The 27,869-nt window shown below is 41.7% G+C and overlaps 2 protein-coding genes across 5 annotated transcripts; one reads left to right on the top strand and one right to left on the bottom strand.

The window, feature by feature from the left end:
- The first annotated feature begins 415 nt into the window (after positions 1–415).
- Positions 416–13,183, top strand: LOC123997574 (protein THEMIS2-like). Of its 4 annotated transcripts, none has more exons than XM_046301953.1 (7): positions 416–572; positions 8,278–8,418; positions 8,657–9,085; positions 9,352–10,616; positions 12,463–12,580; positions 12,805–12,927; positions 12,962–13,183. In XM_046301953.1, the coding sequence occupies exons 1-6, from the start codon at positions 467–469 to the stop codon at positions 12,906–12,908; spliced, it is 2,163 nt and encodes a 720-aa protein (XP_046157909.1). In that variant the 5' UTR covers positions 416–466; the 3' UTR covers positions 12,909–12,927; positions 12,962–13,183. The 4 variants fall into 4 exon arrangements, with proteins under 4 accessions (XP_046157909.1, XP_046157911.1, XP_046157908.1 ...); XM_046301955.1 differs by having other exon boundaries at positions 12,808–12,927; XM_046301952.1 differs by having other exon boundaries at positions 12,805–13,183.
- Positions 12,878–27,869, bottom strand: LOC123997576 (replication protein A 32 kDa subunit-like). Its single transcript, XM_046301956.1, has 9 exons — positions 27,694–27,869; positions 27,156–27,253; positions 26,871–26,972; positions 26,586–26,699; positions 26,323–26,397; positions 16,191–16,310; positions 14,738–14,869; positions 14,306–14,400; positions 12,878–14,061 (listed from the first exon to the last, which is right to left on the bottom strand). The coding sequence occupies exons 1-9, from the start codon at positions 27,704–27,706 to the stop codon at positions 13,974–13,976; spliced, it is 837 nt and encodes a 278-aa protein (XP_046157912.1). The 5' UTR covers positions 27,707–27,869; the 3' UTR covers positions 12,878–13,973.

Here is a 27,869-nt window from a genome sequence, read left to right on the forward strand (position 1 = left end):
TATTTTAATTATACCTTTGAACTGCTATGGAGTAGAGTATAGAATGTTTATTATTCCCGAGGGGCTGCTTTACAGCTGATAGTGAGACATCTATAAAATATATATTCACAATACAGCAAACATTAATATAATTTTAAAAATCCACAATGCAATACTGTACTGCTAGGATCCATCATTTTTTAATAGGAAACATGGTGAGTTGTACCTTCCTTTTTTTGATTGTAGGCCAATAATATAATTTTAATTGCTGCATAAAATAAGCAAACAATAAATAAGTAAAAGCCCAGTTCACATATATTTATTGGCAACACAAGCTAGTGTCACAGGGTAGGGGTTAACTTTACTTGAAAATATCTGGTTGCCTACTTCCTCATACAATTGTTGCTTTTGATTGTTAGATCAGTGGCACCTCTCTTGGAACCACAGTTGAGCCTTGACAGCACAACATCGAGGCAGCCCAGTAGTGATGGCAGGCACTAAAACAGTTATGTCCCTGCAAGAATTAATTGCATCCTTGGATAAAACATGTCTGCCACGGATTCTGCAGGTTTGCTCTGGGGTATACTTTCAAGGTAAGACGTTTTCATACTTTCTTTCATAAACTCCATGTGTGGGCAAACCAGTTTTTACATCGCCAGAAATGAGACAGACAGGCAGAGTATAACTTACTGATTAACAGTCAGTGGCAGTTTTTTAAATGATCAATTCTGACATACACAAACAGAAGTAGAACAAAAGTCTCATAATTAGGCAACAGTACAGAATATCTCATTTACAACTGAGGGTACTTTCATATACATATCTGTTTTACCGTTTAGAAATGACAGTATCTTGTCCCCACATTTGAAGGTGTCATCTATTTGGACAAATGTAATTATACGTGTATTCAAGTAGTCAAAGTGTAGTGTTCGGTCACATAGTCCTAGCACCCATGACTCTACAAACTTGTTGGATGCATTTGCAGTTTGCTTTGGTTGTGTTTCAGATTATCTTGCGCCCAATAGAAATGAATGGTAAATAATGTGTCATTTTGGAGTCACTTTTATTGTAAATAAAACGTTTCTGAACACTTCTATATTCATGCGGATGCTACCATGATTATGGATAATGAATCGTTAATAATGAGTGAGAAAGTTACAGTGGCATAAATATCATACCCCCCGACCCCCTCCAACAAAAAGCTAGTCTCGACGGTTTCATTATTTTCATCATTTCTATATCATGCGTGATCAAAGGTTGATAATTTAAGACATATTTTACAGTAATAATCATTGGCGCAAAAAGTAAATGTATTGTTCAGATATTACCACATAGGTGTACTCTATTAAAATTAAATTAAATTAATGAAAAAAAAATAACGTTTAGCAGGCACTAATTTGCATCAAACCTGTCTTGAGCATTTGGCCATAGGTTCTCATCGACATTGCAGTAAATGCCTTCGTTGTTCATGTACATGTGGAAACACCTTTTGGTATTGCGAATCCAAGCCTGACAGACGTCTAGACTGATGTGAAAAGAAGTGGAGAGCGCTTGTTGAGGTGCAACCCCAAAAAATGTGATAATCTTAGATTAGGAAAAGCTAACCATTAAAAATGCAATGTTTATTTAAGTTAAAATATAACATTTTGGCCTACAATGGCCTTCTTACAAACATTATCTTCCAACTTTGCTAAAATAAAACATTGAGTTTAACAGTTATTTTCAATAGCTTTGTTTTGCTATTTTCAAAACTCTTAGTACAAAACTCCAAACTGTTAACACTTCTAACGCAGTCAGTCTTACATTCAAAACCTTTCATTGTGCATTAATTTAGTTTGGAAACATCTTTCACCACACAACCATTAATCTAAAATATAAGTTGACTGAAAATATTGGTTTAATCACCAAAATACAACATAATGAAATATTCTCAATTTAGTTGTTTTAACAACCAGTTGATCCAATGGCAAAAAATGCAAGATATAGTGTATCTTCAAATGAGTTACTTTCAAATTAGTGGATTCAGCTATTTCAGCCACACCGTTGCTTTCAGGTGTATAAAATTGAGCACACAGCCATGTAATCGCCATAGACAAACATTGGCAGTAGAATGGCCTTACTGAAGAGCTCCGTGACATTCAATGTGGCACCATCATAGGATGGCACCTTTCTAACAAGTCAGTTCCTCAAATTTCTGCTCTGCTAGAGCTTCCCCGGTCAACTGTCAGTGCTGCCATTGTGAAGTGGAAACGTGTAGGAGCAACTTTGCCTCAGCTGCGAAGTGGTAGGCCATACAAGCTCACAGAACGGGACCGCCCAGTGTTGAAGTGCGTAGCATCTGTCCTCAGACCATTCTTGATACACATGGGAAACTGTTGAGCGTGAAAAACCCAGCAACATTGCAGTTCTTGACACAAACCAGTGTGCCTGGCACCTACTACCATACCCCGTTTAAAGGCATTTAAATATTTTGTCTTGCCCATTCAACCTCTGAATGGCACACATACACAATCCATGTCTAAATTGTCTCAAGGCTTAAAAATCCTTCTTTAACCCGTCTCCTCCCCTACACATACACTGATTGAAGTGGATTTAACAAGTGACATCAATAAGGGATCATCGCTTTCACTTGGATTTACCAGGTCAGTCTATATCATGGAAAGAGTAGGTGTCCTTAATGTTTTGTACACTCTGTGTATATCATACTTTATATGTATATATTTTACAAACATACATTGTAATTCTGTAGTTCTCCAAATCTATATATAGTAGACAAACCAGTTTAAAATCTATAGGTTTACCAAATAAGAGCAGTTGGATTAAGTAATAGTACAAGGTATTTTAACAAATAAGAAGACTATCATTATTAAAAGTAATGTGAGCATTGTATTGTGAAAGGCAAGTACTTAATGTAAACATGTATTTCTAGATGAAACACTGATTTCATTTTTGTGAAAAAGTGACTTATGATTTTGTGTTGTACTCAGTCATTTGGAAATGTGCTTTGAGTTTTAGAACAACTGCCTTTTTGATAATCTGTTTTGAGTTTTGTACTAAGCAGAAAATGTACCACATACTTGTGAAAATTTCACCTACAGCGATTGAAACAAACGAACAACCTGCTCACCCCATTGTGAATCCGTCTGTACCATTAACCCTAGAATCTTCACACTATTAGACACTTTGAGCTCTTACGCAGCCCTGCCCCTCGATCTGGAGAGCATGAGACAGGTGGGTTTCTAGTGAGGGTCACTGATAGGACCTTACACTTGGCAGGGTTCAATAACATTTTGCTTGCCTGAACCCATGAGTCAAAGTTGTCCAGGGCCTGCTGTGGTGTGCATATTTTTCCCATTGTGCTTGTGTGGGCCAGACTGAAATCATCAATGTACTTCCACCTACTGTCAACATCCCGGGCTGCACCGTCAATGACTGCAAGGAAGATGAGAGGACCCAGAGGAGTTCCTTGAGCCTCACCTCCCTTCAGCTCCTGCCAGTCTGAGTGTTGTTTTACATCCGGTCACAAAACTGCAGAGCCATGCTGTGAGGGCAGGTCTGACATCCAGTTGGACCAGGCGTTCAATGGCGATGGTGTAGGTGATTTTGTCAAATGCCTTGGAGAAGTGGTGATGAGGGTGGTTATGGTGGATGGGATGTATGACTGTTTGTATAGTCCAAAAGGCTAACGAGAGCGTAAGTCGATGATCTTTCGGGTCTGCTTCCAAACTGTCTGGGGTCTATGTTGGGTTTTAGGTCTTCCTTCATCCAGCTGGCAGTGAAGCTCACAGGAATTGTTTGATAGTTGTGGTGTCAGGGATATAGGCCATAGCTGGTTGGCTGTCGGGGGGGGGGTCTTAGGGATGAGCACGACTGTGGCTTCTTTCCACTGGGAAGGGAATTCACCTCTCTGAGACGATGAGTTGACTCAACTCGCAGGCAAATTCTCATAGGATCTGCTGCCGTAGGGGCCAGGGGCTTTGTTGTTTTTGATCACACGCAGCTTGTCATACACCTCCCGGGTTGGATTTCAGGGAGAGGCTGCAGGGAACGTAAGAAGGCTGGGATGGCTGTTGTGTCCAGAGAAGTTAGTGATTGGCTGACCTGAGAGAACCAGTTGTTAGTTTACTTTGTTGTTTTGATCATGGGCAGGAATATAGATTTTCAGAGGGGCCTTGATTTCAGCCAGAGGAGGCTGGTGGGAGGAGCTATAGGAGGACGGGCTCATTGTGATGGTTTGGAATAAACGTAACGGAGTCAAACATGGTTTCTATATGTGTTTGACTAAGGTTTCCATATGTGTTTGACTCCATATATTCTGTTCCAGCCTTTACATTGAGCCTATCCTCCTATACCTCCTCATACCAGTCTCCTCTGCTGTCATCCAGGGTCTGTCAGTAGGGTGCATTTTCACAGTTTGGACAGAGAAGTGGTCATTACACGCAGCAGTCTTGGATGTAGCATCAGGGTCATTGTATACTTCTTGCCAGGAGTGGTTTGCGATCTACTTTCCAAAACTGTCCAGGTTAGATTGTCGGATAGGGCGATGCTCTCACTTCTGGTTTGTTGGGCTTTTCAAGACCATAGGACTGTCTGATGATCACTGAGGCCAATGGCTGGTAGGATGGATGGTTTATAGTAAAGTTGGTTCATGTCTAATGCTTAGGTCCAGTATTGCATCACCTCTGGTACCTTCAATGCCTTTGCTCCCCAATACCTCAGTGATCTCCTCAGCCTGAAACAGTCTTCATGGTCATTATGGTCAAAACATTTTTGTATTATTTTAAATCTAATCTTAATTTAACTAGGCAAGTCAGTTGATCAAATGATCAAAGAATTCTTGCAGTCCCAAAGACACGCTCAAAACTAACTTTCTCACTCATTATTCACGATTATCCATAATCATGTTGGCATCCACATGAATGTAGACGTGTTCAGAAACATTCTTAATTACAAAAAGTGACAATACATTATTTACCATTCACACCTTTTCTATTCATACTGTCTATATCCCCCCTCATTTACATATTTATATTCCGGACTCTGGCGTATTTAAAAAAAAAACGAATTAAGACTTTTGGGTATTGTGCGTATTGTTATTGTATTGCTAGATATTGCTGCACTGTTGGAGCTAGAAACATAATGGCACGTTGTATAATGATAGGAGACAGACACAGGAATCCGAAATAGTTATTTTTTTCTCTACACAAAAATGCGTACCTCATGAACATGACTGGGACGAAGCCCAAAACAAACGAACACACACACACACACACACACACACACACACACACACACACACACACACACACACACACACACACACACACACACACACACACACACACACACACACACACACACACACACACACACACACACACACACACACAGGGCTATAAACAAAGAGCGAGGTGTAAACCTCTAATAAATACACTGGACGAGACCCGTAATACAAATACACGGGACGAGACCGGTATTAACATGCATACTAACACCGTAACGCGCAAGCCGATACAACGGAGCACATGTGCTCACAAGACCAACGGACATGGAAAAATAATCAACAAGGACAATGAGGAACAGAGGGCTCATATATACACATACTAATCAGAGGGAATGGGAACCAGGTGTGCATAATGAGACAAGACAGTCCGGGGTTGGTGGTAATGATCCAGTTCAGTGAGACGGAGCTGGTGAACTGAATGAGCAGCAGTACCGGGGGAATCCGTGACACATAAGCATTTCACTGCACCTGCAATAACATCTGCAAAACTGTAGGCGACCAATTTAAACTTGGATTTGATTTCTAATTGGGCACGACATAATCTGAAACACAACCAAAACAAACGTAAATGCATCCAACAAGTTTGTAGAGTCACAAGCTTGATGTAGTCATTGCATGTTAGGAATGTGGGAGCAAAATACACATTTTTGACTACTTTAATACTCACATAAGTGAATTTGTCCAAATACTGATGACACCTTCAAATGGGAGAAGATATATAAAGTGCTTTCATTTGTAAATAGTAAAACAGTAAACAGATGTGTATATATACCCTCAAATAATAGGTGACATTCTGTACTGTCGCCTCATGAAACAGTTGATCTCAAATCCAAAATGCTGGAGTATAGAGCTAATTTAAATGTTTTTTCTTCACTTTCTAAATAAATACGTAGAGGACTATATGTAATATCACATGTTTAAAGGTTTATAGATAATAATATGCTTAGTTATATGGATGGATGGTCAGTCAGTAGACAACCTACAACCAGGTTGATATTGAGACAATGTATCAAATAAATGACCTGCAACCCACAAGAAAAAGCGATTTAATTCCAAATAAGGAAATGGAGGGAAAATGAAAGTAGCAAAGCCTCATGAGTGATGTTCCTGGAACAGATAAGTTAGTACTGTGTACTGTATATCTATTTCTATCAGTTCAGGCATGTTTTGTAACGGTAGAGTATTATTGAGTAAACAACTGCGATAAAAACATTTTAAAAATCAACCCAGTACAGTATGTGCATGCAAATATTGCACTGTCATCAGACCTGAAATTACATTTACATTTACATTTAAGTCATTTAGCAGACGCTCTTATCCAGAGCGACTTACAAATTGGTGCATTCACCTTATGACATCCAGTGGGACAGTCACTTAACAATAGTGCATCTAAAACTTAGGGGGGTGGGGTGATGTGGATAATTGGGTAATATTTGGTTGAGATGTTGATCAATGAGATTACAACCTATACTCACCCACTCAAAAAGACAGTCAAAAATGTTTATCACTTCCAATATGTTATCACTATGCCTTTAACCATCTAAAACCACATCCACATTCCAATGGAAAAACAATGTCTGATTTTTGGTTTAGTAGTCACACAAACTATTTAAAAGTTCAAATGAGAATACAATGTCAGATATGTTGTTTATTTATACAACAGATGAATGTGTTATCCCCGTGCTTCATCTAATAGCACAACCAAATGACATGGATTGCAGATGAGAATACATTTAAAGTATATAGCGCAAGTGATCAATGCTGTTCGAGATTCTGCACAGATTATTATAGCAATTGTAAAGATCTCCACAGACCTATTCTTTAACTTAGATTTTTGTTTGAGATGGGGATAGAAATCACACAAATAAACTATTCATTTGTTGACAAACTGGAAAACAAGCCAGAATAAGTCAGTGGCACAGATGGAACTATCCAAGCAGAACTATCCAATCTCCTTCAAATGTTGATATTTGGTTGGACAGACAACCAAACAGACAACCAAACACAATTCAACATCCAGTTTGTCTACAACTTAATAATTGATGTGTTGGATTCACATCTTCATCTCAACCAAACCTCAAAGATATAGAAAAGGACTAACTCTAATCCAATCAAACTCTAAATGCACTTCAAATAAAGTTGTTTTTTTTTAGTCCCATTTTTTCAATTAATCCAACATATTCATAATTAACTTGAAGCCAAAACCTTATTTGTGTTGTCTATTTTCTGTGGAAACCTGGGTTGAATTGAAACAGCTCTTGATGACTTAGCCATAGGCCTAAATAGTATCATTGATGATATATAACTTATAAAGTATGGTTACATGTAATATTCTCTGTTAAACATACCCTTAGGTAGCAACAGTGAATATGTTCCGTTATTCAGAGACCTCTCAATAAGGTTCCAGCTTCCAGTGGCTGTGGATATGTAACCTGATACCCCAGGGTCTTCTGAGGCAAACTCAATTCAATGAAATAATAACGTAAGTCCCCAGAATTGCGGAGTTTACGCTTAACCGGTTAAATCCTGAAGGTATAATGCATTATGATGTGGTTATAATGCATTGTAAGAGCATGCATGACCCCCGTCATCTCACAACTGTCCCAGAGTCTGTTTGAGAATAGCCAGTTTCTTTCTCAACGAGCTGACCAATAGAATAGGTTCACTTTTCTACTCTGGCAGACGGTAGATTTACATTGGCTAGTGATTTTTGCTGTTCGTTACTCGTCTCGTTGGCTGATGAAAAGTAAACTTAACATCCTCAAGGTGGGTAAGAAGGGCCCCCCATATCACTGTTTCCTCGACTTGTTCTGTTAAGACTGTATGAATTAATATATTCTAATGTTATTTCATATCCACCCAATGCATATGGGTCCTGTACATTTCTCAAAATGTCCAATCAATTTAAAACGCTGCTGGTTAAATATACCACGCCAAATTTTCCTAACGGAAACCCTGGTGTGTGTGTGTGTGTGTGTGTACTTTGTAAATTGTGGTGTGTTGATGCTTTATAGGCTCTGTTTATGAGCTGTCGGGAAGCGAGGTGTGCCTGTCCACAGGGGACTTGGTGAAGGTCATCGACATCGAGCTCCTGTCTGTCAGCTGTGAGGACACCAGCAACAATGATAAGTTTGAGCTGCCCATCAACCATGCAGGTGAGGCTTACGGTTTTCAACAAATGCGCTTAGCCAGGCCTAGAAAGAGAAAAATAAATGCCTCCGGTCCACCTAGCACAGATGATTGACTTGACCAAGAATGGCAGTTCTAGTAATTCTATGTATGTGAGCCCCCCTTATTCTTTATTAACCATGGTAATATGTTTAATTAATTTGAATAAAATCACTTGATCAATGCCGTGTTATTAATGGCCTCATTGTGGACTCTCCCGCTCAGATCTGTTCAAGCTGGTTCCAGAGGAGATGCCATACAGCACAGTGGAGGAGATGGTGAGTCTGAGGCCTGTAGGCCTGGACACCTGCTTTCCCTTCACCTTCACCAGCCGATGTGAGCTGACCTTACAGAATTTCACCCTCCGCACTGGGATGGCCGTGACCATGCTACACATCGAGCAGCAGGACGGGGGTGAGGAGAGCTGCGTCCGCTGTCAACTCAGAGGCCAGCAGGGGGCTTCGGCTGACGTGCTAATCCCCTTCTCCTGCCGTGGGGAGTTCTATGAGTGTGAGAGTGACCAGACCTACACCCTCCAGGAGATCATGTCCTCGCCCCACCTCTGCAGCCGGCACTTTTGCTTCAGCAAGAAGACCAAGCACGGGGCATCGCTAGTCTTCAGCCCCATATACCAGGTCCAGGCCATCATGCACTGTGAGTAGAAGCTGGTTCTGAGTCAACCAATGGCATACTTCCTTAGCCAATGGAAAAACATTGCGATATCATGTTAGAATCTAGAACTGAGAGAAGTGTTGCCTGAGGAGCACATCATCAAAGCAATTGGCAAACTGTAGCCTGCACAAGATTGTGCAATTTGGACATACAGCTTAGTTTAAAAAAAATTCTGCTCAACATCAAGTTTAGTACTTTACTGTATGGGTCTTCACCCTTTCAACATAATTTCTCAAATTTTCTCACAGTGAGGAAGAACATAGTCAAGTTCCCCTCCAGCTTGGAGGTGGATGTGGTTGACGTGACGACGGAATCCCAAGACTTGACATTTGTGACCCCGCTCACTCTGCTCGAGGTCTTTGCACAGCCAGACGAGGCCTTCCCCACCACGGCTGAAATACTGGAGCACCATGAGGGCCAGCCTCTGTTCCGTTGTACCTGGCTGGCTGAGCTACACAAGGGCCATCCCCTAGTCCTTCACAAGCGTGGTTCCTCAGCCATGGTTCTGGCTTCGGGTCTCAAGGGGCGCAAGGCCCGCCAGTACTTCCTAATGTCGCAGAGCTACGGGGGACGGCTGCGACGGAGGCCGCGGGAGTTCGAGTCGGTGTACGAGCTGTACGCCGCCTCGACCCAAGCACCGTTTCTCACGGTCAGGGTGACGCGGCACAGTGAGGAGCTGGAGGAGGAGGGGCTTCTGGCACTCAGTGTGGGCGAGCAGCTGGAGGTGCTGCGCTGCGAGAAGGTGAAGCTGCCCGGAGGAGGAACCAGCCAGGAGGAGAAGAATAACCAGACCGTGGAGGTCCTTGTATGTAGACGTCTCCAAGAAGTGGACGATGACGAGGAGGAGGATGAAGAGGAGAAGGAGGAGAGTGAGGTGGTCCATTTGCCCCTGTACATGCAGAGCCACTTTGTGGAGAAGCTCACGGACAATAAGAAGTACAGCCTGAAGGACTTGTGCAAGGCCTTTGCTCTGCCACTGGACGTTAAGGTGGTGAGCGGTGACGCAGAGCTGGAGAATGATCCTCTGGTGGGGTTCTCATCCCTGAGGCTGCAGGAGGCTACTATACAGCCCGTGGTCCAGGCCAGCCTTCCAGGAAAGCCAGAGAGGTGCTTTGAGATACCCACAGACTGGCTTAACATGTCTTTGTCTTTTACTAACGACCCTTTGCCTTTGACCCAAGAATATCACCTGGAGACAGTTACAGAGGTGACAGACTCATTCTATTACGAATTTCGAAAGCTCACCGCATCAGATGAGCCCCCACCACCACGTCCACCAAAGCCGAAGCCATCATCAAGATCAAATCCACCGTCAGGCTCAAAACCATTGTCAGGCTCAAAGCCATTGTCAGGCTCAAAGCCATTGTCAGGCTCAAAGTCTTCCAAGGCAACCCCTTCACCCTCACACCCAGATGCCCCCTGTCTTCCACCCAAAAGCGGCACCCTTTCCCTGTTGAGTGATCTAAGTCTTGATAGCAAAAAGACTCAAAGGCCCGCTGCTCCTCTGCCTCCGGTAAGCTCTTCCTTTCAGACCTCATGTACTTTCTAGGCAGGATATAGCACTGCTCATCTCCTGTTGTCACTCCTGTCTTGCTGGACTTGTTTACTGTCCTACATGTCCTGCCTACTGTCTTGCATCCCATGTATTGCCCTTGTACTCTGCCTTGCAGCCCCACATCCCTTGTCTTAGCTGTGAAATTGTCAAACAAAAATGTGGCACTGTACTGTTTCTATGTCTGATGTTTCTCTGTTTTAACTTAAAAATGTTCTCTGTAAAGTATGTTGAGATATTGTGTAATACACTTTTAATAATTTGAATAAATTGTGACTTGATTTGACTAGGACTAAAATGCTGTCTCATATAATAGGGTCTTGGGTTGCTCAATCAATATATTGTATTACGGTAGACCATTCCATTCTTGTGGGCCGGCTAAGGAGTATTGGTGTCTCTGAGGGGTCTTTGGCCTGGTTTGCTAACTACTTCTCTCAAAGAGCGCAGTGTATAAAGTCAGACAATATGCTGTCTCAGCCACTGCCTGTCACCAAGGGAGTACCCCAAGGCTCTATCCTAGGCCCCACACTCTTCTCAATTTACATCAACAACATAGCTCAGGCAGTAGGAAGTTCTCTCATCCATTTATATGCAGATTATACAGTCTTATACTCAGCTGGCCCCTCCCCGGATTTTGTGTTAAATGCTCTACAACAAAGCTTTCTTATTATCCAACAAGCTTTCTCTACCCTTAACCTTGTTCTGAACACCTCCAAAACAAAGGTCATGTGGTTTGTTAAGAAGAATGTCCCTCTCCCCACAGGTGTGATTACTATCACTGAGGGTTTGGAGCTTTAGGTAGCCACCTCATACAAGTACTTGGGAGTATGGCTAGATGGTGCACTGTCCTTCTCTCAGCACATATCAAAGCTGCAGGCTAAAGTTAAATCTTGACTTAGTTTCCTCTATCGTAATCGCTCCTCTTTCACCCCAGCTGCCAAACTAACCCTGATTCAGATGACCATCCTACCCATGCTAGATTACGGAGACATCATTTATAGATCGGCAGTTAAGCGTGTACTCGAGTGGCTAGATGTTCTTTACCATTCAGCCATCAGATTTTCCACCAATGCTCCTTATAGGACACATCACTGCACTCTACCCTTCTGTAAACTGGTAATCTCTGTATAGCCGTCGCAAGACCCACTGGTTGATGCTTATTTATAAAACCTTCTTAGGCCTTACTCCCCCCTATCTGAGATATCTACTGCAGTCCTCATCCTCCACACACAACACCAGTTCTGCCAGTCACATTCTGTTAAAGGTCTACAAATCACACACATTCCACGCTCCTCTTTTCAGTTCGCTGCAGCTTGCGACTGGAATCTCTCCATTCAAAGACTCAATCATGCACTTTTACTGACAGTTGTGGCTGCTTTGTGTGATGTTTTGTCTCTACCTTCTTCACTTTGTTGCTGTTGACTCTGCACAATAATGTTTATACCATGTTGTTATGTGTTGCTGCCTTGCTATGTTGTCTTAGGTCTCTCTTTATGTAGTCTCTCTTGTTGTGATGTGTGTTTTGTCCTATATTTATATTTGATTTAATCCCATGCCCCTATCCCCGCAAGAGGCCTTTGCCTTTTGGCAGGCCGTCATTGTAAATAAGAATTTGTTAACTGACTTGCCTAGTTAAAGAAAAAATATTAGAACATTCACACATATGTTACAGTAGTCTCATCAGTTATGTGAAAATGTTTGCTGATGCAGACTCTTCGCACCATGCAAATATGTGGTTCCTGTTTTTTCAACATAGTATGTACACTTCCTAGAATAACGGTAGTATCATTTTCCTGTTGTCGTGAAGGATTTCAAGGATGATGCCCCTCCGCTGATTCCAAGAAAACCTATGACCGATGTCAAGTCAGGCAAGGCTCAGCCAAACACTTACATCAAATCTATAAGTCACAAGCCCAACAATAAAGGTACAGTATGTCTTACATTGGAAATGACTTGAGCTATTTCATCAGGGAAGTAAAAGTCAACGGCAAAAATTACCCCATTCATCGTTTCTGAATTTGGTGCATATTTTTATACAACATTTTACTGTTATCTGTAGTTCTCTGTTAGGTAAATGTTTTTGCACTGGGTGACAACTTCACACAAAACCTCAATTGTTCGGTAAGCCTAAAATTAACTTGTCTTTCAGCAGCAGAGAAATATGAAGTTCAAGCAGATGTGGACAGTGACCATGATTATGAGCAAGTGGACGACAAGTTGAGAAGAGCACAGGACAATTTTTTATTTTACTGAACCAGCCAGAGGAATACCTATTAAAAGGCTAACTAAAGTCTCATTGCATAAAATAGACTAGACTATAGGGTGCAAAACAATGTCAGAACTATGCACTGATAGCCAGCCACTGTAACCGTGAATACTTTGAGATTGGACTGTGCAAAACAGGATACATGTCTTATTGTACCCATATTTTGTTACTTGGTTTTCATTTTCTACATTGCTAGTCACAAAACACACTTGCCAACCGATTATCCCAAATGCTTATCATAATAAAAGCCTATTGATGTTCATGGTTGATAATAATAATTTAGCCATGTATTTTGTAACTTAAAATGTCCCCTTATTTTAAAACTCAATGATGCTATTCTGGCAGCGTCAGTGACATTACTGTTAAGAGTGGAGGTAAATATAAGAAAGCCGGAGTGATAACAGTGGGGATCTTCTTGCGCAACACAAAGCTTTACTGGTGCATATGCATCACTGCTTTGGGTATCGATACTGCATGATATTATACTTCTGCATTCTAAGGTTACATACTTTCCAATTGACTATATAAAATGGTAATATATTTAGATCAAATTACACATTTTTCTGAAAATATATGTTTACTAGAGACAAAAACAAAACATAGAGACATGAGAATCTGAATGGCAAAGTTTTGCATTCTGTTCACTATTTTTAAACAACAACTATCAAGATCAATGATTGAGGAACTGGTAGTCACAGATTGCATTCATTGTGAGAACAACCATTGGCCTATGATGCACCCACTCGTACTGTAATATCATTAACGGAAGTTGAAACAGGATATGTGAACACTGGCCACCATGTCAGTCAAACCAAGGCCTAATTTTGCAGAAACCCTCAGGATTATATAGACATCCCATGATGATCCTCAGTATGAACCATGCTTCCATGAATGACTACAGGTTCTATTTTCAGTGTTGAGATCTTAAAATTCTAAGAGGACTTTCGGTGTTATTCTCAAATACAATCGTCCGCTCATAGCACACAGTGTGTTGAGAATGGACCCAAGACTATGATCATGTTCTTAGTGCTAACAGGGAATGGAGAGATGCTTTAGTCGTCATTGTCTGTAGACTTGAAGTGATCCTCGTCGATGGTGGAGAAGATGTGTCCTTCGTTGCTGAGGAACTCCACTGCATGCCTATGATAAGACAAAGGACAGTAAGATAGGTGCCAATGCAGCATGCTTAATTATGCAGTCTACTCTTGTGCCTTATTCTACATCCCAGAAATACATGTTTTTTTCTATAAAATATTTTTATCTGAAAGCTGGCCTAAGATGTGCCCTGCAGAACACGACCACTGTTGTGGTCCAACAGGACACATTCAAGCATATCAAGAACTTCAGAAACTGATTTGAGGATGGAGGGAAGGGAATGTCTTACTTGATGACAGCCAAGCTCATGCCGCTGAGTCTCTGCTTCAAGTCCTGTGTGCTGACACCCTGCGCGTCTGGACAGCTCCTTATCAAGCTCAGCACCTTATGAGGACAAGAGCATAACAAAAATCATTCATATAGAATATTGTGCCAATCACATGTAGAACTCTTGAAAAGTTCCCAATTGTTATGCCAGTCCTACAGATGGCAGTGTGGTGAGGCATTTTTAATAAAATCTGATGAGGCCCAATTAATTTTGTAATCATTAGACCAATGTGCTAGATTTTTTAAATAAAGTACACTTTTTTCTCCTTTCACCTGGTAACAGGTGCGGGTTTACTTTCCAATTGGTATGGTCGGTGCGTTTAGGCTACCTATTGTTTATTCTACCAACTATTTAATGTGCCCAGCCATTTTCTTTAGTCCATTGCAGACTCACCTGGTTCTGGCTTGGGCTCAGGCCGTTAGCGGACATGTCGTTGGCACCCGAGTATCCACCCCCTGTGTTGCCACCCATTCCCGGCCGCGACAAGGGCACCATACTAGTGTTCATTCCCCCTCCTCCGCCCATCTAAAAAGGTAACCAGAACTGTGTGTGAGTGGTGCCAAGCAGGAAGAGAATCAAAACAAAACTTTATTCATAAAAAGCACAAGGAGCTGATTGTGGCATTACTGAGGTTGAATGACCTTATTCAAAGCTAAGTTTAATGATTAATTTATCTCCATTTAAATATGTGGCAGATGGGCCAAGGCCAACTCGTCAGCTCTGTGACTACTGTTATACAGGTGGGAAAGTCAAATTCAGGCATATTGGTGCTCTTCAGGGCCTAAAATGTACTTTTTGGTCCACCAGCCACTGTGTCAGGTAGATTTAAAAATCTACCAGCCACTACATTTTTTTACCAGTCAAAATATTTCTTCACCCCTAAAATTACATCAACAAAACAAAAAAAACAGATGAGCATGCTTTGTAATGTTTCTAAAACAATAATGTATTACTAGTAAGAAGTAATCAATCACCACCTTCCGGAGACACTTGAAACCCCACCTCTTTAAGGAATACCTAGGATAGGATAAAGTAATCCTTCTCAAAAATATTTAGATGCACTATTGTAAAGTGGTTGTTCCACTGGATGTCATAAGGTGAATGCACCAATTTGTAAGTCGCTCTGGATAAGAGCGTCTGCTAAATGACTTAAATGTAAATGTAAGTAATGTGGTACCTTGTTTAATTTCATATACATTTTTGTGACCAGTGTTTATGAAAATAATCAGATGTTCACATGCCCCGTTAAGGGCAGGAGGTTAACGCGGTAACACGACTCAAGGGTCATGTCCCTGAGATTCAGAGTCTGACTAATAACTGCATCGTCTTCTCTTCCCTAGCAGTTGAAACTCAAATATAGAAAAAAATACCTAGATTGCGAACAAAATGTAAATTGCCAAGAAACACAAGGACAAAGTATCAGTAGACTTCCGAGAAGTAAATTAGACCAACATTATGCCTGTGCACAGCTCTTCTAAAAAATAATCATTCACTCAGCTCTTCATGGACGCACAGCCCCTAGACAGGCAGTGTGGCAGCTCGAGGTGGGATAGGCTATAGGATACGTAGTTTTGACTTTGTGCGATTAATTTACCAACTATGAAACAAAATGGCAGAAATACTATGAAAACAGCTACTGCAGCATTTATTTTGCTATAAATATGATCATACTCGACTTCTTATTAACAAACGTGAGTGAAACTCTTGAAGTGTGAAGCCCTGACCACCCGCCAACATGGCTGGTGAAGAAGGTATCTTTACCCACCAATGCTAAAATCTACCCGCAGGAGGCGGGTGTTAATTTTAGGCCCTGGTGCTCTTTGTCATGTGTGAAGGAAGTTCTCACCATAATCGTCTGTGGTTTGCTGAGCAGCACGTGTGCCTGCACCACCTCCAGCATGTGGGAGGTGATTTCGTTCATGTCGTCAAGGGGCCGGACGCTGAATGCTACCATGGACCTGTGGTTCTATCGAAGACAGGAAGTTACACACAAACACCCACAGTCAGTGCATCAGACACAGAGACACACAGGACTGAATGTGCAACGCACACTTTCAGTTAACATGAATGCATTTGCACAGGTCAGTGAAGGCTCCTCAGAGAATGGAGGACCATCCCACTCAGTGAATTGCATTAAAAAAATAAAGTGAAACATTTTAGATAAAACTATACTAAATATATTTAATATATTAATGTCAACAAATAACTGATAAAAAAAAAAAAACTTTTGCAATGAGGGGCTATAGTAGACTCAACAGCACCCTCTAGGGTAGCACCATGGTGTAGCCAGAGGTAAGCTATTTTCCCTCCTCCTCTGGGTACATTGACTTCAATACAAAACCTAGGAGGGTCATGGTTCTCACACCCTTCCATAGACTAACAAAATAATTATGAAGACTTCAGGAGGACATCCTCCAACCTATAAGCGCTATCAGCATAAACTGACATGCTGTCCATCCAATCAAAGGAGCAGAGAATGAATCTAGTACTGAAACCATATGCTACAGCTAGATAGCACTGCAGTGCATAAATTGTGGTGAATAGTTGACTCAAAGATTGAGAATGAAAATAGTTGATCAGTTTGCACAAATTAAATTCTTAAATTAAGCAGCAGCAGAGAGAGAGTTAGCTATATGATGAGTGTACAAAACATTAAGAACACCTTCCTAATATTGAGTTGCACCACCACTTCTGCCTTCAGAACAGCCCCAATTCAGTTCTTGACACAAACCGGTGCTCCTGGCACCTACTACCATACCCCGTTCAAAGGTACTTAAATATGATCTTGCACATTCACCATTTGAATGGCACACATACACAATCCATGTCAACTGTCTAAAAAAGAATACTTATTTAACCTGTCGCCTACCCTTAATCTTTTTTATTTATTTATTTATTTCACCTTTATTTAACCAGGTAGGCAAGTTGAGAACAAGTTCTCATTTACAATTGCGACCTGGCCAAGATAAAGCAAAGCAGTTCGACAGATACAACGACACAGAGTTACTTACACATGGAGTAAAACAAACATACAGTCAATAATACAGTATAAACAAGTCTATATACAATGTGAGCAAATGAGGTGAGAAGGGAGGTAAAGGCAAAAAAGGCCATGGTGGCAAAGTAAATATAATATAGCAAGTAAAACACTGGAATGGTAGTTTTGCAATGGAAGAATGTGCAAAGTAGAAATAAAAATAATGGGGTGCAAAGGAGCAAAATAAATAAATAAATTAAATACAGTTGGGAAAGAGGTAGTTGTTTGGGCTAAATTATAGGTGGGCTATGTACAGGTGCAGTAATCTGTAAGATGCTCTGACAGTTGGTGCTTAAAGCTAGTGAGGGAGATAAGTGTTTCCAGTTTCAGAGATTTTTGCAGTTCGTTCCAGTCACTGGCAGCAGAGAACTGGAAGGAGAGGCGGCCAAAGAAAGAATTGGTTTTGGGGGTGAACAGAGAGATATACCTGCTGGAGCGTGTGCTACAGGTGGGAGATGCTATGGTGACCAGCGAGCTGAGATAAGGGGGGACTTTACCTAGCAGGGTCTTGTAGATGACATGGAGCCAGTGGGTTTGGCGACGAGTATGAAGCGAGGGCCAGCCAACGAGAGCGTACAGGTCGCAATGGTGGGTAGTATATGGGGCTTTGGTGACAAAACGGATTGCACTGTGATAGACTGCATCCAATTTGTTGAGTAGGGTATTGGAGGCTATTTTGTAAATGACATCGCCAAAGTCGAGGATTGGTAGGATGGTCAGTTTTACAAGGGTATGTTTGGCAGCATGAGTGAAGGATGCTTTGTTGCGAAATAGGAAGCCAATTCTAGATTTAACTTTGGATTGGAGATGTTTGATATGGGTCTGGAAGGAGAGTTTACAGTCTAACCAGACACCTAAGTATTTGTAGTTGTCCACGTATTCTAAGTCAGAGCCGTCCAGAGTAGTGATGTTGGACAGGCGGGTAGGTGCAGGTAGCGATCGGTTGAAGAGCATGGATTTAGTTTTACTTGTATTTAAGAGCAATTGGAGGCCACGGAAGGAGAGTTGTATGGCATTGAAGCTTGCCTGGAGGGTTGTTAACACAGTGTCCAAAGAAGGGCCGGAAGTATACAGAATGGTGTCGTCTGCGTAGAGGTGGATCAGGGAGTCACCAGCAGCAAGAGCGACCTCATTGATGTATACAGAGAAGAGAGTCGGTCCAAGAATTGAACCCTGTGGCACCCCCATAGAGATTGCCAGAGGTCCGGACAGCAGACCCTCCGATTTGACACACTGAACTCTATCAGAGAAGTAGTTGGTGAACCAGGCGAGGCAATCATTTGAGAAACCAAGGGTATCGAGTCTGCCGATGAGGATGTGGTGGTTGACAGAATCGAAAGCCTTGGCCAGATCAATGAATACGGCTGCACAGTAATGTTTCTTATCGATGGCGGTTAAGATATCGTTTAGGACCTTGAGCGTGGCTGAGGTGCACCCATGACCAGCTCTGAAACCAGATTGCATAGCAGAGAAGGTATGGTGAGATTCGAAATGGTCGGTAATCTGTTTGTTGACTTGGCTTTCGAAGACCTTAGAAAGGCATGGTAGGATAGATAAAGGTCTGTAGCAGTTTGGGTCTAGAGTGTCCCCCCGTTTGAAGAGGGGGATGACCGCAGCTGCTTTCCAATCTTTGGGAATCTCAGACGACACGAAAGAGAGGTTGAACAGGCTAGTAATAGGGGTGGCAACAATTTCGGCAGATAATTTGAGAAAGAAAGGGTCCAGATTGTCTAGCCCGGCTGATTTGTAGGGGTCCAGATTTTTCAGCTCTTTCAGAACATCAGCTGAATGGATTTGGGAGAAGGAGAAATGGGGAAGGCTTGGGCGAGTTGCTGTTGGGGGTGCAGTGCTGTTGACCGGGGTAGGAGTAGCCAGGTGGAAAGCATGGCCAGCCATAGAAAAATGCTTATTGAAATTCTCAATTATGGTGGATTTATCAGTGGTGACAGTGTTTCCTGTCTTCAGTGCAGTGGGCAGCTGGGTGGAGGTGTTCTTATTCTCCATGGACTTTACAGTGTCCCAGAACTTTTTTGAGTTAGTGTTGCAGGAAGCAAATTTCTGCTTGAAAAAGCTAGCCTTGGCTTTTCTAACTGCCTGTGTATAACGGTTTCTAGCTTCCCTGAATAGCTGCATATCACGGGGGCTCTTCAATGCTAATGCAGAACGCCATAGGATGTTTTTGTGTTGGTTAAGGGCAGTCAGGTCTGGGGAGAACCAAGGGCTATATCTGTTCCTGGTTCTAAATTTCTTGAATGGGGCAAGTTTATTTAAGATGGTTAGGAAGGCATTTAAAAAAAATATCCAGGCATCCTCTACTGACGGGATGAGATCAATATCCTTCCAGGATACCCCGGCCAGGTCGATTAGAAAGGCCTGCTCGCTGAAGTGTTTCAGGGAGCGTTTTACAGTGATGAGTGGAGGTCGTTTGACCGCTGACCCATTACGGATGCAGGCAATGAGGCAGTGATCGCTGAGATCTTGGTTGAAGTCAGCAGAGGTGTAATTAGAGGGGAAGTTGGTTAGGATGATATCTATGAGGGTGCCAGTGTTTAAGGCTTGGGGGGGGGGGGTACCTGGTAGGTTCATTGATCATTTGAGTAAGATTGAGGGCATCAAGTTTAGATTGTAGGATGGCTGGGGTGTTAAGCACGTTCCAGTTTAGGTCGCCTAGCAGCACGAGCTCTGAAGATAGATGGGGGGGCAATCAGTTCACATATGGTGTCCAGAGCACAGCTGGGGGCAGAGGGTGGTCTATAGCAGGCGGCAACGGTGAGAGACTTGTTTTTAGAGGTGTGGATTTTTAGAAGTAGAAGTTCAAATTGTTTGGGTACAGACCTGGATAGTAGGACAGAACTCTGCAGGCTCTTTGCAGTAGATTGCAACACCGCCCCCTTTGGCAGTTCTATCTTGTCTGAAAATGTTGTAATTTGGAATTAAAATTTCAGAATTTTTGGTGGTCTTCCTAAGCCAGGATTCAGACACAGCTAGAACATCCGGGTTGGCAGAGTGTGCTAAAGCAGTGAATAGAACAAACTTAGGGAGGAGGCTTCTAATGTTAACATGCATGAAACCAAGGCTATTACGGTTACAGAAGTCATCAAAAGAGAGCGCCTGGGGAATAGGAGTGGAGCCAGGTATTGCAGGGCTTGGATTCACCTCTACATCGCCAGAGGAACATAGGAGGAGAAGAATAAGGGTATGGCTAAAAGCAATAAGAATTGGTCGTCTATAACAGAGAGTAAAAGGAGGTTTCTGGGGGCGATAAAATAGCATCAAGGTATAATGTACAGACAAAGGTATGGTAGGATGTGAATACAGTGGAGGTAAACCTAGGTATTGAGTGATGAAGAGAGAGATATTGTCTCTAGAAACATCATTGAAACCAGGAGATGTCATTGCATGTGTGGGTGGTGGAACTAATAAATTGGATAATGTATAGTGAGCATGACTAGAGGCTCTACAGTGAAATAAGCCAATAAACACTAACCAGAACAGCAATGGACAAGACATATTGACATTAAGGAGAGGCATCCTTAGTCGAGTGATCAAAAGAGTCCAGAGAGTGGAGTGGTTGGTTTCGGGGTCAAGGCGATTTAGACAGCTAGCCAGGACATCGGTAGCAAGCTAGCATAGGAAGGGGGTCTGTTGTTAGCCACCTCTTGCGTTCCGTCAGTAGATTAGTGGGGTTCCGTGTGGTAGAGGGGATTAGTCCAAATCACACAACAACAAAAATAAAATAAAAACAATAGATATAGTTATAGAGGCCCAAGAATAAACATAATAATAATAATAAAAATAAATAAATTGTCCGATTGTCTATTCTGAGAGCAGCCGGTAAGACAGCTAACGGTTAGCAGGCCGCAGATGGGCGTTCAGGTAACGTCGAGACGGAAGAGCCAGCCGGATCTCCTTCGGGTAGACAACGTCGCAGTCCAGTTGTGAAGGCACGGTGGGGCTCCGCGTAGGCAGTAAAACGGGTCCGGATAGGTGACTGCAGCCCAGGAGTGATTGACGGAGCTCAGGAGTGATTGACGGAGCTGGCTAGCTCCGGAGTAATTGATGTTTGCTCCGGAATCGACGAGAGCAGATAGACACACGGATAGCAGCTAGCTAGCTGTGAGATCCGGGAATGAATGTCCAGAGAGCAGTTGAAATCCAAGGACATGGAGAGAAAAATTGGTCCGGTATGTTCCGTTCCGAGCTGCGCCGTACAAAACTGGCGATAGATTTTCGAGCTAAAGGATAGCTGATGACCACAAACCGTGGTTAGCTGAATACTAACGATTTGCCAGTAAAGAAGCTAACTAGCTTCTGAACTAGCTTCTAGCTAGCTCCTGGCTAGCTCCTGGCTAGCTTCTTGGAGTTTCTGGCTAGCTTCTGGCTAGCTTCTTGGAAGATTGCAGATTTGAGGTAAATAATACTTATTTATAAATATAAATTGGTGAGGCGGTTTGCAGGAGAGTGTTTTGAAGAGGAGTTGATGGAAAATAAAAAAAAATGTATGTGAAAAAAAGTTGTAAATATATATATATTATATATATATATATATATATATATATATACAGGACACGACAAGACGAGGACAAAAGACGTCTGAACTGCTATGCCATCTCGGGTGGTAATCTACACTGATCGAAGTGGATTTAACAAGTGACATCAATATGGGATTATAGCTTGTCAGTCTGTCGTAGAAAGAGCAGGTGTTCATAATGTTTTATTCACTCAGTGTATTTTTTTATTATTGGTTTAGCTTTCACATACTTAGCTAATGTAGCCGATTTAACCTACACAAGAACCTGACAGAGAGGAATGCAATTTGTTGGCTATGGCTATTCAACACTGCAACTCTTCCAAGTCAAGGGGAGCTTTCTGTTTTATAAATTTATTGCCACAGGGGCTCGCCGGAGTAACTGCTAAACTGACTGCTGTACTGCGTGATTGTAGACAGGGATTGATTGTGGGTTTACTAGTTCTACTTGGTTGATTATGACGTTAGCTCATATGGTGACAACGATCTAGGCAGTGTCACAGTTTTGGTTTGGCTTGGGGAGATTTTTGCAACTGGTCATCAAAGTGATGATGCTGTATGTGGCTGCTGTGAAAGTGAACCATGTGTGCTTGTGATCAACGGTGTATTCACTTCACCAATTCTGTTGCAAAACGTTTCTGAAATGGAACCAAACGAAACTAAAACAGGAATGGACCTACCCAAATTTGTCTAATAGAAACTCTTGTTTAAGTTGCAAAACGGAACGTCGGAAGTAAACATATACCGTAGCCAAATACAATTAAACTCAGTTTTTCACAATTCCTGACATTTAATCCTAGTAAAAATTAGCCTTGGGTTGGGTGAATTTTGGCATCCTGACACAGCTGGTGTAACTGAGTCAGGTTTGCAGGCCTCCTTGCTTGCACACGCTTTCAGTTCTGCCCACATATTTTTCTATAGGATTGAGGTCAGGGCTTTGTGATGGCCACTCCAATACCTTGAATTTGTTGTCCTTCAGCCATAACTTTGGAAGTTTGCTTGGGGTCATTGTCCATTTGGAAGACCCATTTGCGACCAAGCTTAAACTTCCTGACTGATGTCTTGAGATGTCGCTTCAATATATCCACATAATTTTCCTACCTCATGATGCCATCTATTTTGTGAAGTGCACCAGTCCCTCCTGCAGCAAAGCGCCCCCACAACATGATGCTGCCACCCGCCTGCTTCACGGTTGGGATGGTGTTCTTCGGCTTGCAAGCCCCCCCTTTTCCTCCAAACATAAATGGTCATTATGGCCAAACATTTCTATTATTATTTCATCAGACCAAAGGACATTTCTCCAAAAAGTACGATCTTTGTCCCCATGTGCAGTTGCAAACCGTAGTCTTTTTTTATGCCGGTTTTGGAGCAGTGGCTTCTTCCTTGCTGAGCGGCCTTTCAGTTTATGTCGATAAAGGACTTGTTTTACCGTGGATATAGATACTTTTGTACCCATTTCCTCCAGAATCTTCACACGGTCCTTTGCTGTTGTTCTGAGATTGATATGCACTTTTCACACCAAAGTACGTTCATCTCTAGGAGACAGAACGCGTCTCCTTCCTGAGCGGTATGACGGCTGCGTGGTCCCATAGTGTGTATACTCACGTACTATTGTTTGTACAGATGAACGTGGTACCTTCAGGCGTTTGGAAATTGCTCCCAAGGACAAACCAAACTTGTGGAGGTCTACAATTTGTTTTCTGAGGTCTTGGCTAATTTCTTTTGATTTTCCCATGATGCCAAGCAAAGAGGCACTGCGTTTGAAGGTAAGCCTTGAAATACATCCACAAGGTACACCTCTAATTGACTCAAATATGTCAATAGCCTATCAGAAGCTCCTATAGCCATGACATCATTTTCTGGAATTTTCCAAGCTGTTTAACTACTTGGATATAGGGGGCGCTATTTTAATTTTTGGATGAAAAACGTTCCCGTTTTAAACAAGATATTTTGTCACGAAAAGATGCTTGACTATGAATATAATTGACAGCTTTGGAAACACTCTGACGTTTCCAAAACTGCAAAGATATTGTCTGTGAGTGCCACAGAACTGATGTTACAGGCGAAACCCAGATAAAAATCCAATCAGGAAGTGCCGCATTTTTTAAAACCGCCTCATGGCAATGACTCCTTATATGGCTGTGAATGGGCCATGAATGAGCTTAGGCTTTCTGTCGCTTCCCCAAGGTGTCGACAGCATTGTGACGTATTTGTAGGCATATCATTGGAAGATTGACCATAAGAGACTACATCTACCAGGTGGTCGCTTGGTGTCATCCGTTGCAATTATTGCGTAATCTCCAGCTGCAGTATTTTTCCGTTTGCTTCTGATGAGAAACCAACTGCCACGACTGATATATTATCGAATAGATATGTGAAAAACACCTTGAGGATTGATTCTAAACAACGTTTGCCATGTTTCTGTCGATATTTTGGAGCTAATTTGGTAAAAAGTTTGGCGTTGTAGTGACTGAATTTTCCCGTCTTTTTCTTAGCCAAACATGATGAACAAAACGGAGCTATTTCGCCAACACAAATAATCTTTTTGGAAAAAATGAACATTTGCTATCTAACTGAGAGTCTCTTCATTGAAATCATCCGAAGTTCTTCAAAGGTAAATTATTTTATTTTAATGCTTTTCTTGTTTTTGTGAAAATGTTGCCTGCTGAATGCTAGGCTTAATGCTATGCTAGGCTATCAATACTCTTACACAAATGCTTGTGTAGCTTTGGTTGAAAAGCATATTTTGAAAATCTGAGATGACAGTGTTGTTAACAAAAGGCTAAGCTTGTGTTTGAATATATTTATTTAATTTCATTTGCGATTTTCATGAATAGGAAACGTTGCGTTATCATAATGCGCTTGAGGTTATGATTACGCTCCCGGATACAGGATTGCTCGTCGCTAGAGGTTAAAGCACAGTCAACTTAGTGTATGTAAACTTCTGACCCACTGTAATTGTGATACAGTGAATTATAAGTGAAATAATCAGTCTAAACAGTTGTTGGAAAAATTACTTGTGTCATGCACAAAGTAGATGTCCTAACCGACTTGCCAAAACTATAGTTTGTTAACAACAAATTTGTGGAGTGTTTAATTTTTTTTTAACCTCTATGGTATGTGGGACGCTAGTGTCCCACCTGGCCAACATCCAGTGAGATTGCAGAGCGCCAAATTCAAATACAGAAATACTCATAATAATTCAGAAAATATACAACTATTTAACATAGGTTTAAAGATGAACTTCTTGTGAATCCAACCATGGTGTCAGATTTAAAAAATGCTTTACGGCGAAAGCATACCGTACGATTATTTGAGAACATTGCCCAGCAGACAAATCATTACAAACAGTAACCAGCCAAGAAGAAGAGTTACACAAGTCAGAAATGGAGATAAAATGAATCACTTACCTTTGATGATCTTCATATGGTTGCACTCAGAAGACATTCATTTATTCAATAAATGTTCCTTTTGTTCGATAGTCTCTCTATATCCAAAAACCTCTGTTTTGTTTGCGCGTTTTCTTCATCAATCCACATCCTCAAATGCAGTCACAACAGGCAGAAAAAAAATCAAAATAGTATCCATAAAGTTCGTAGAAACATTTCAAACGATGTTCATAATCAATCCTCAGGTTGTTTTTAGCCTAAATAATCGATAATATTTAAACCGGACAATAACATTGTCAATATAAAAGGTAAACAAGAAAGGCACTCTCTCGGTCGTGCGCATGAAATGAGCTTACTCCCTCATTTTTCAGAATACAAGCCTGAAACAATTTCTAAAGATTGTTGACATCTAGTGGAAGGCATAGGAACTGCAATTTGAGTCCTAAGTCAATGGATACTGTAATGGCATTGAATAGAAAACTACAACAAAAAAATAATTTTTTTTTCAGGTTTTAACATGCCAAATCAGTTCGGTTATAATAATAATAATAATAATATATGCCATTTAGCAGACGCTTTTATCCAAAGCGACTTACAGTCATGTGTGCATACATTCTACGTATGGGTGGTCCCGGGGATCGAACCCACTACCCTGGCGTTACAAGCGCCATGCTCTACCAACTGAGCTACAGAAGGACCACCATTTTAACAGTTTTGGAAACTTGAGTGTTTTCTATCCAAATCTACCAATTATATGCATATCCTATCTTCTGGGCCTGAGTAGAAGGCAGTTTAATTTTGGCATGCTTTTCATCCAAAATTCCAAATGCTGCCCACTACCCTAGAGAAGTTAATGACTCCAACCTAAGTGTATGTACACTTCCGACTTCAACTGCAAAATAAACATTTGCAGGTTACACATTGTTTGAAAACAACAAAAAATAAACATGTAGAATGATGTGGTCATGGCTGTGATATGACCTACAGATAAAGGTATGTAGTTGTGTGGGGATGATGACCTCACCTGGAAGGAGCGCAAATTGCCAGAGACCTTGACGTAAGTGCCTGGGGGGATGACAGTGCTGTCCACACTGGGATCCTATGAGTGAGGAGAGAGAGCAAGACAGAACCATAGGTGAGTTGAGTTAGCAGTTGAACTCTCATTTGAGTGTAGCCTGATGTCACAAAATATGTTTATTGAACATTATTTGGAAATTATACCGCAAGTGTTGACTGTAGTGTATATCCTTCCTGATCCTAGTACTTAGCAGCCCTGATGAGACTCACCTCCGTATCTACCCACTGCTTCACGTCCATAGGGGCCCCTGTCATGTCATCGACTTTGTACTGGATGTTGGTCATGGATTTGTCAGTGGTTCTGATGATGCCCACAATGGTAACCTAGCACACAAAAAGAGAATACTGCCATAGTATACCAAGGCACACCTCACATTTCCATTTGTACATGGAAGATTAAAATCCTAATCAGTCTTTTAGTTACCGTATCGCAACACACCACAAACCCCAACAAAATGGCCACCATCCTCATATTTAAGATGTATTTTGGGTTACCTGGGCAACCTCCACCTCTCCCACTCTGAAGACATCCTCTGCTTGGGCAGCAGACATGAGCTGGGACACTGTGCAGGGGACAATATGTTGGGCACGTTGTCTCTGTAAACATACATACACAGAAAGCCTGAGTAATTCATAGAGCCAACTTTAACCTACAAAAAACAATTACACAATGGCAGACACAATAGTGCGTTATGCTACTAATATTACGATGACAGACCTTTTCCACTTGCTGTTCGCTAACTTTGTAATATATGGAGTTGGTGAATGACAGATACAGACCCCTTTCTTCTCTCCTCCCTGGGAGGCAGCAGGTGATGCGAATCCTCCCGGAGACTGAGTGTATCCACCACCCATGTTTGATTCACCGTATGATCCACCTACACGAAATAACAGTCTTTAAAAATATATATATTTAACTAGACTACAGCAATAATTCACTGTCTGACTAAAACCATGAAAACAAGCTTGCATTACTAGCTAACGTTAGGTAGCTGATTGGAGACTACACCCTAGTGAGCCAAATAGCTAACAGTAACAAGTTAACTACAGTAGCTAATGTTAGAGTTACCTAGCTAACGTTTGCTAATGTTGTTTCCTGTTACTGTACGACAAAAAGCTCGGTGCCTTTTAGTTTACAGAAGAAATCAGGTCAAGTCAGCTACTAGCTATCTTTGCACAAAGTCAGCGCACAACTTTGCACAACAAAACAGACCTCAAGAGAGCTGGCCACAATAGCAAGCTAACGTTATTTACAACTAGGCAACTTTTGAGCTATTCTTGACAGCCATATAAACCATTGCTACAAAGACAAACTCACCTTGGTTCCACATGGTGCCGTTACCTTACGTTATATGATAAAATAATGTTTAAACAGGTGGCAAGACAATAAACATGTAAAAAGTATTCACAACTATTCCCCTTCCTGAACAATTCCGCGTGCTGGAAAGTTGACAGTATAGAACGCATGCGCCCTACAGAAATGCCGCGAAATCC

This window comes from Oncorhynchus gorbuscha, linkage group LG15 (genome assembly GCF_021184085.1).
Source record: "Oncorhynchus gorbuscha isolate QuinsamMale2020 ecotype Even-year linkage group LG15, OgorEven_v1.0, whole genome shotgun sequence".
Taxonomy (NCBI): domain Eukaryota; kingdom Metazoa; phylum Chordata; class Actinopteri; order Salmoniformes; family Salmonidae; genus Oncorhynchus; species Oncorhynchus gorbuscha.

What these genes read in the sequence shown, in the direction of transcription:
- LOC123997576 (XM_046301956.1), bottom strand. An exon ending in AGGGAGGAGAGAAGAAAGGG is followed by an intron (nt 26,973 to 27,155) that starts GTCTGTATCTGT and finishes GTATGTTTACAG; the next exon opens with AGACAACGTGCCCAACATAT. An exon ending in AGCAGTGGGTAGATACGGAG is followed by an intron (nt 26,398 to 26,585) that starts GTGAGTCTCATC and finishes CCTCACTCATAG; the next exon opens with GATCCCAGTGTGGACAGCAC.
- LOC123997574 (XM_046301952.1), top strand. Translation starts at nt 467, where the DNA reads ATGGCAGGCACTAAAACAGTTATGTCCCTGCAAGAATTAATTGCATCC. An exon ending in GGTCCAGGCCATCATGCACT is followed by an intron (nt 9,086 to 9,351) that starts GTGAGTAGAAGC and finishes ATTTTCTCACAG; the next exon opens with TGAGGAAGAACATAGTCAAG. An exon ending in TCACAAGCCCAACAATAAAG is followed by an intron (nt 12,581 to 12,804) that starts GTACAGTATGTC and finishes CTTGTCTTTCAG; the next exon opens with CAGCAGAGAAATATGAAGTT.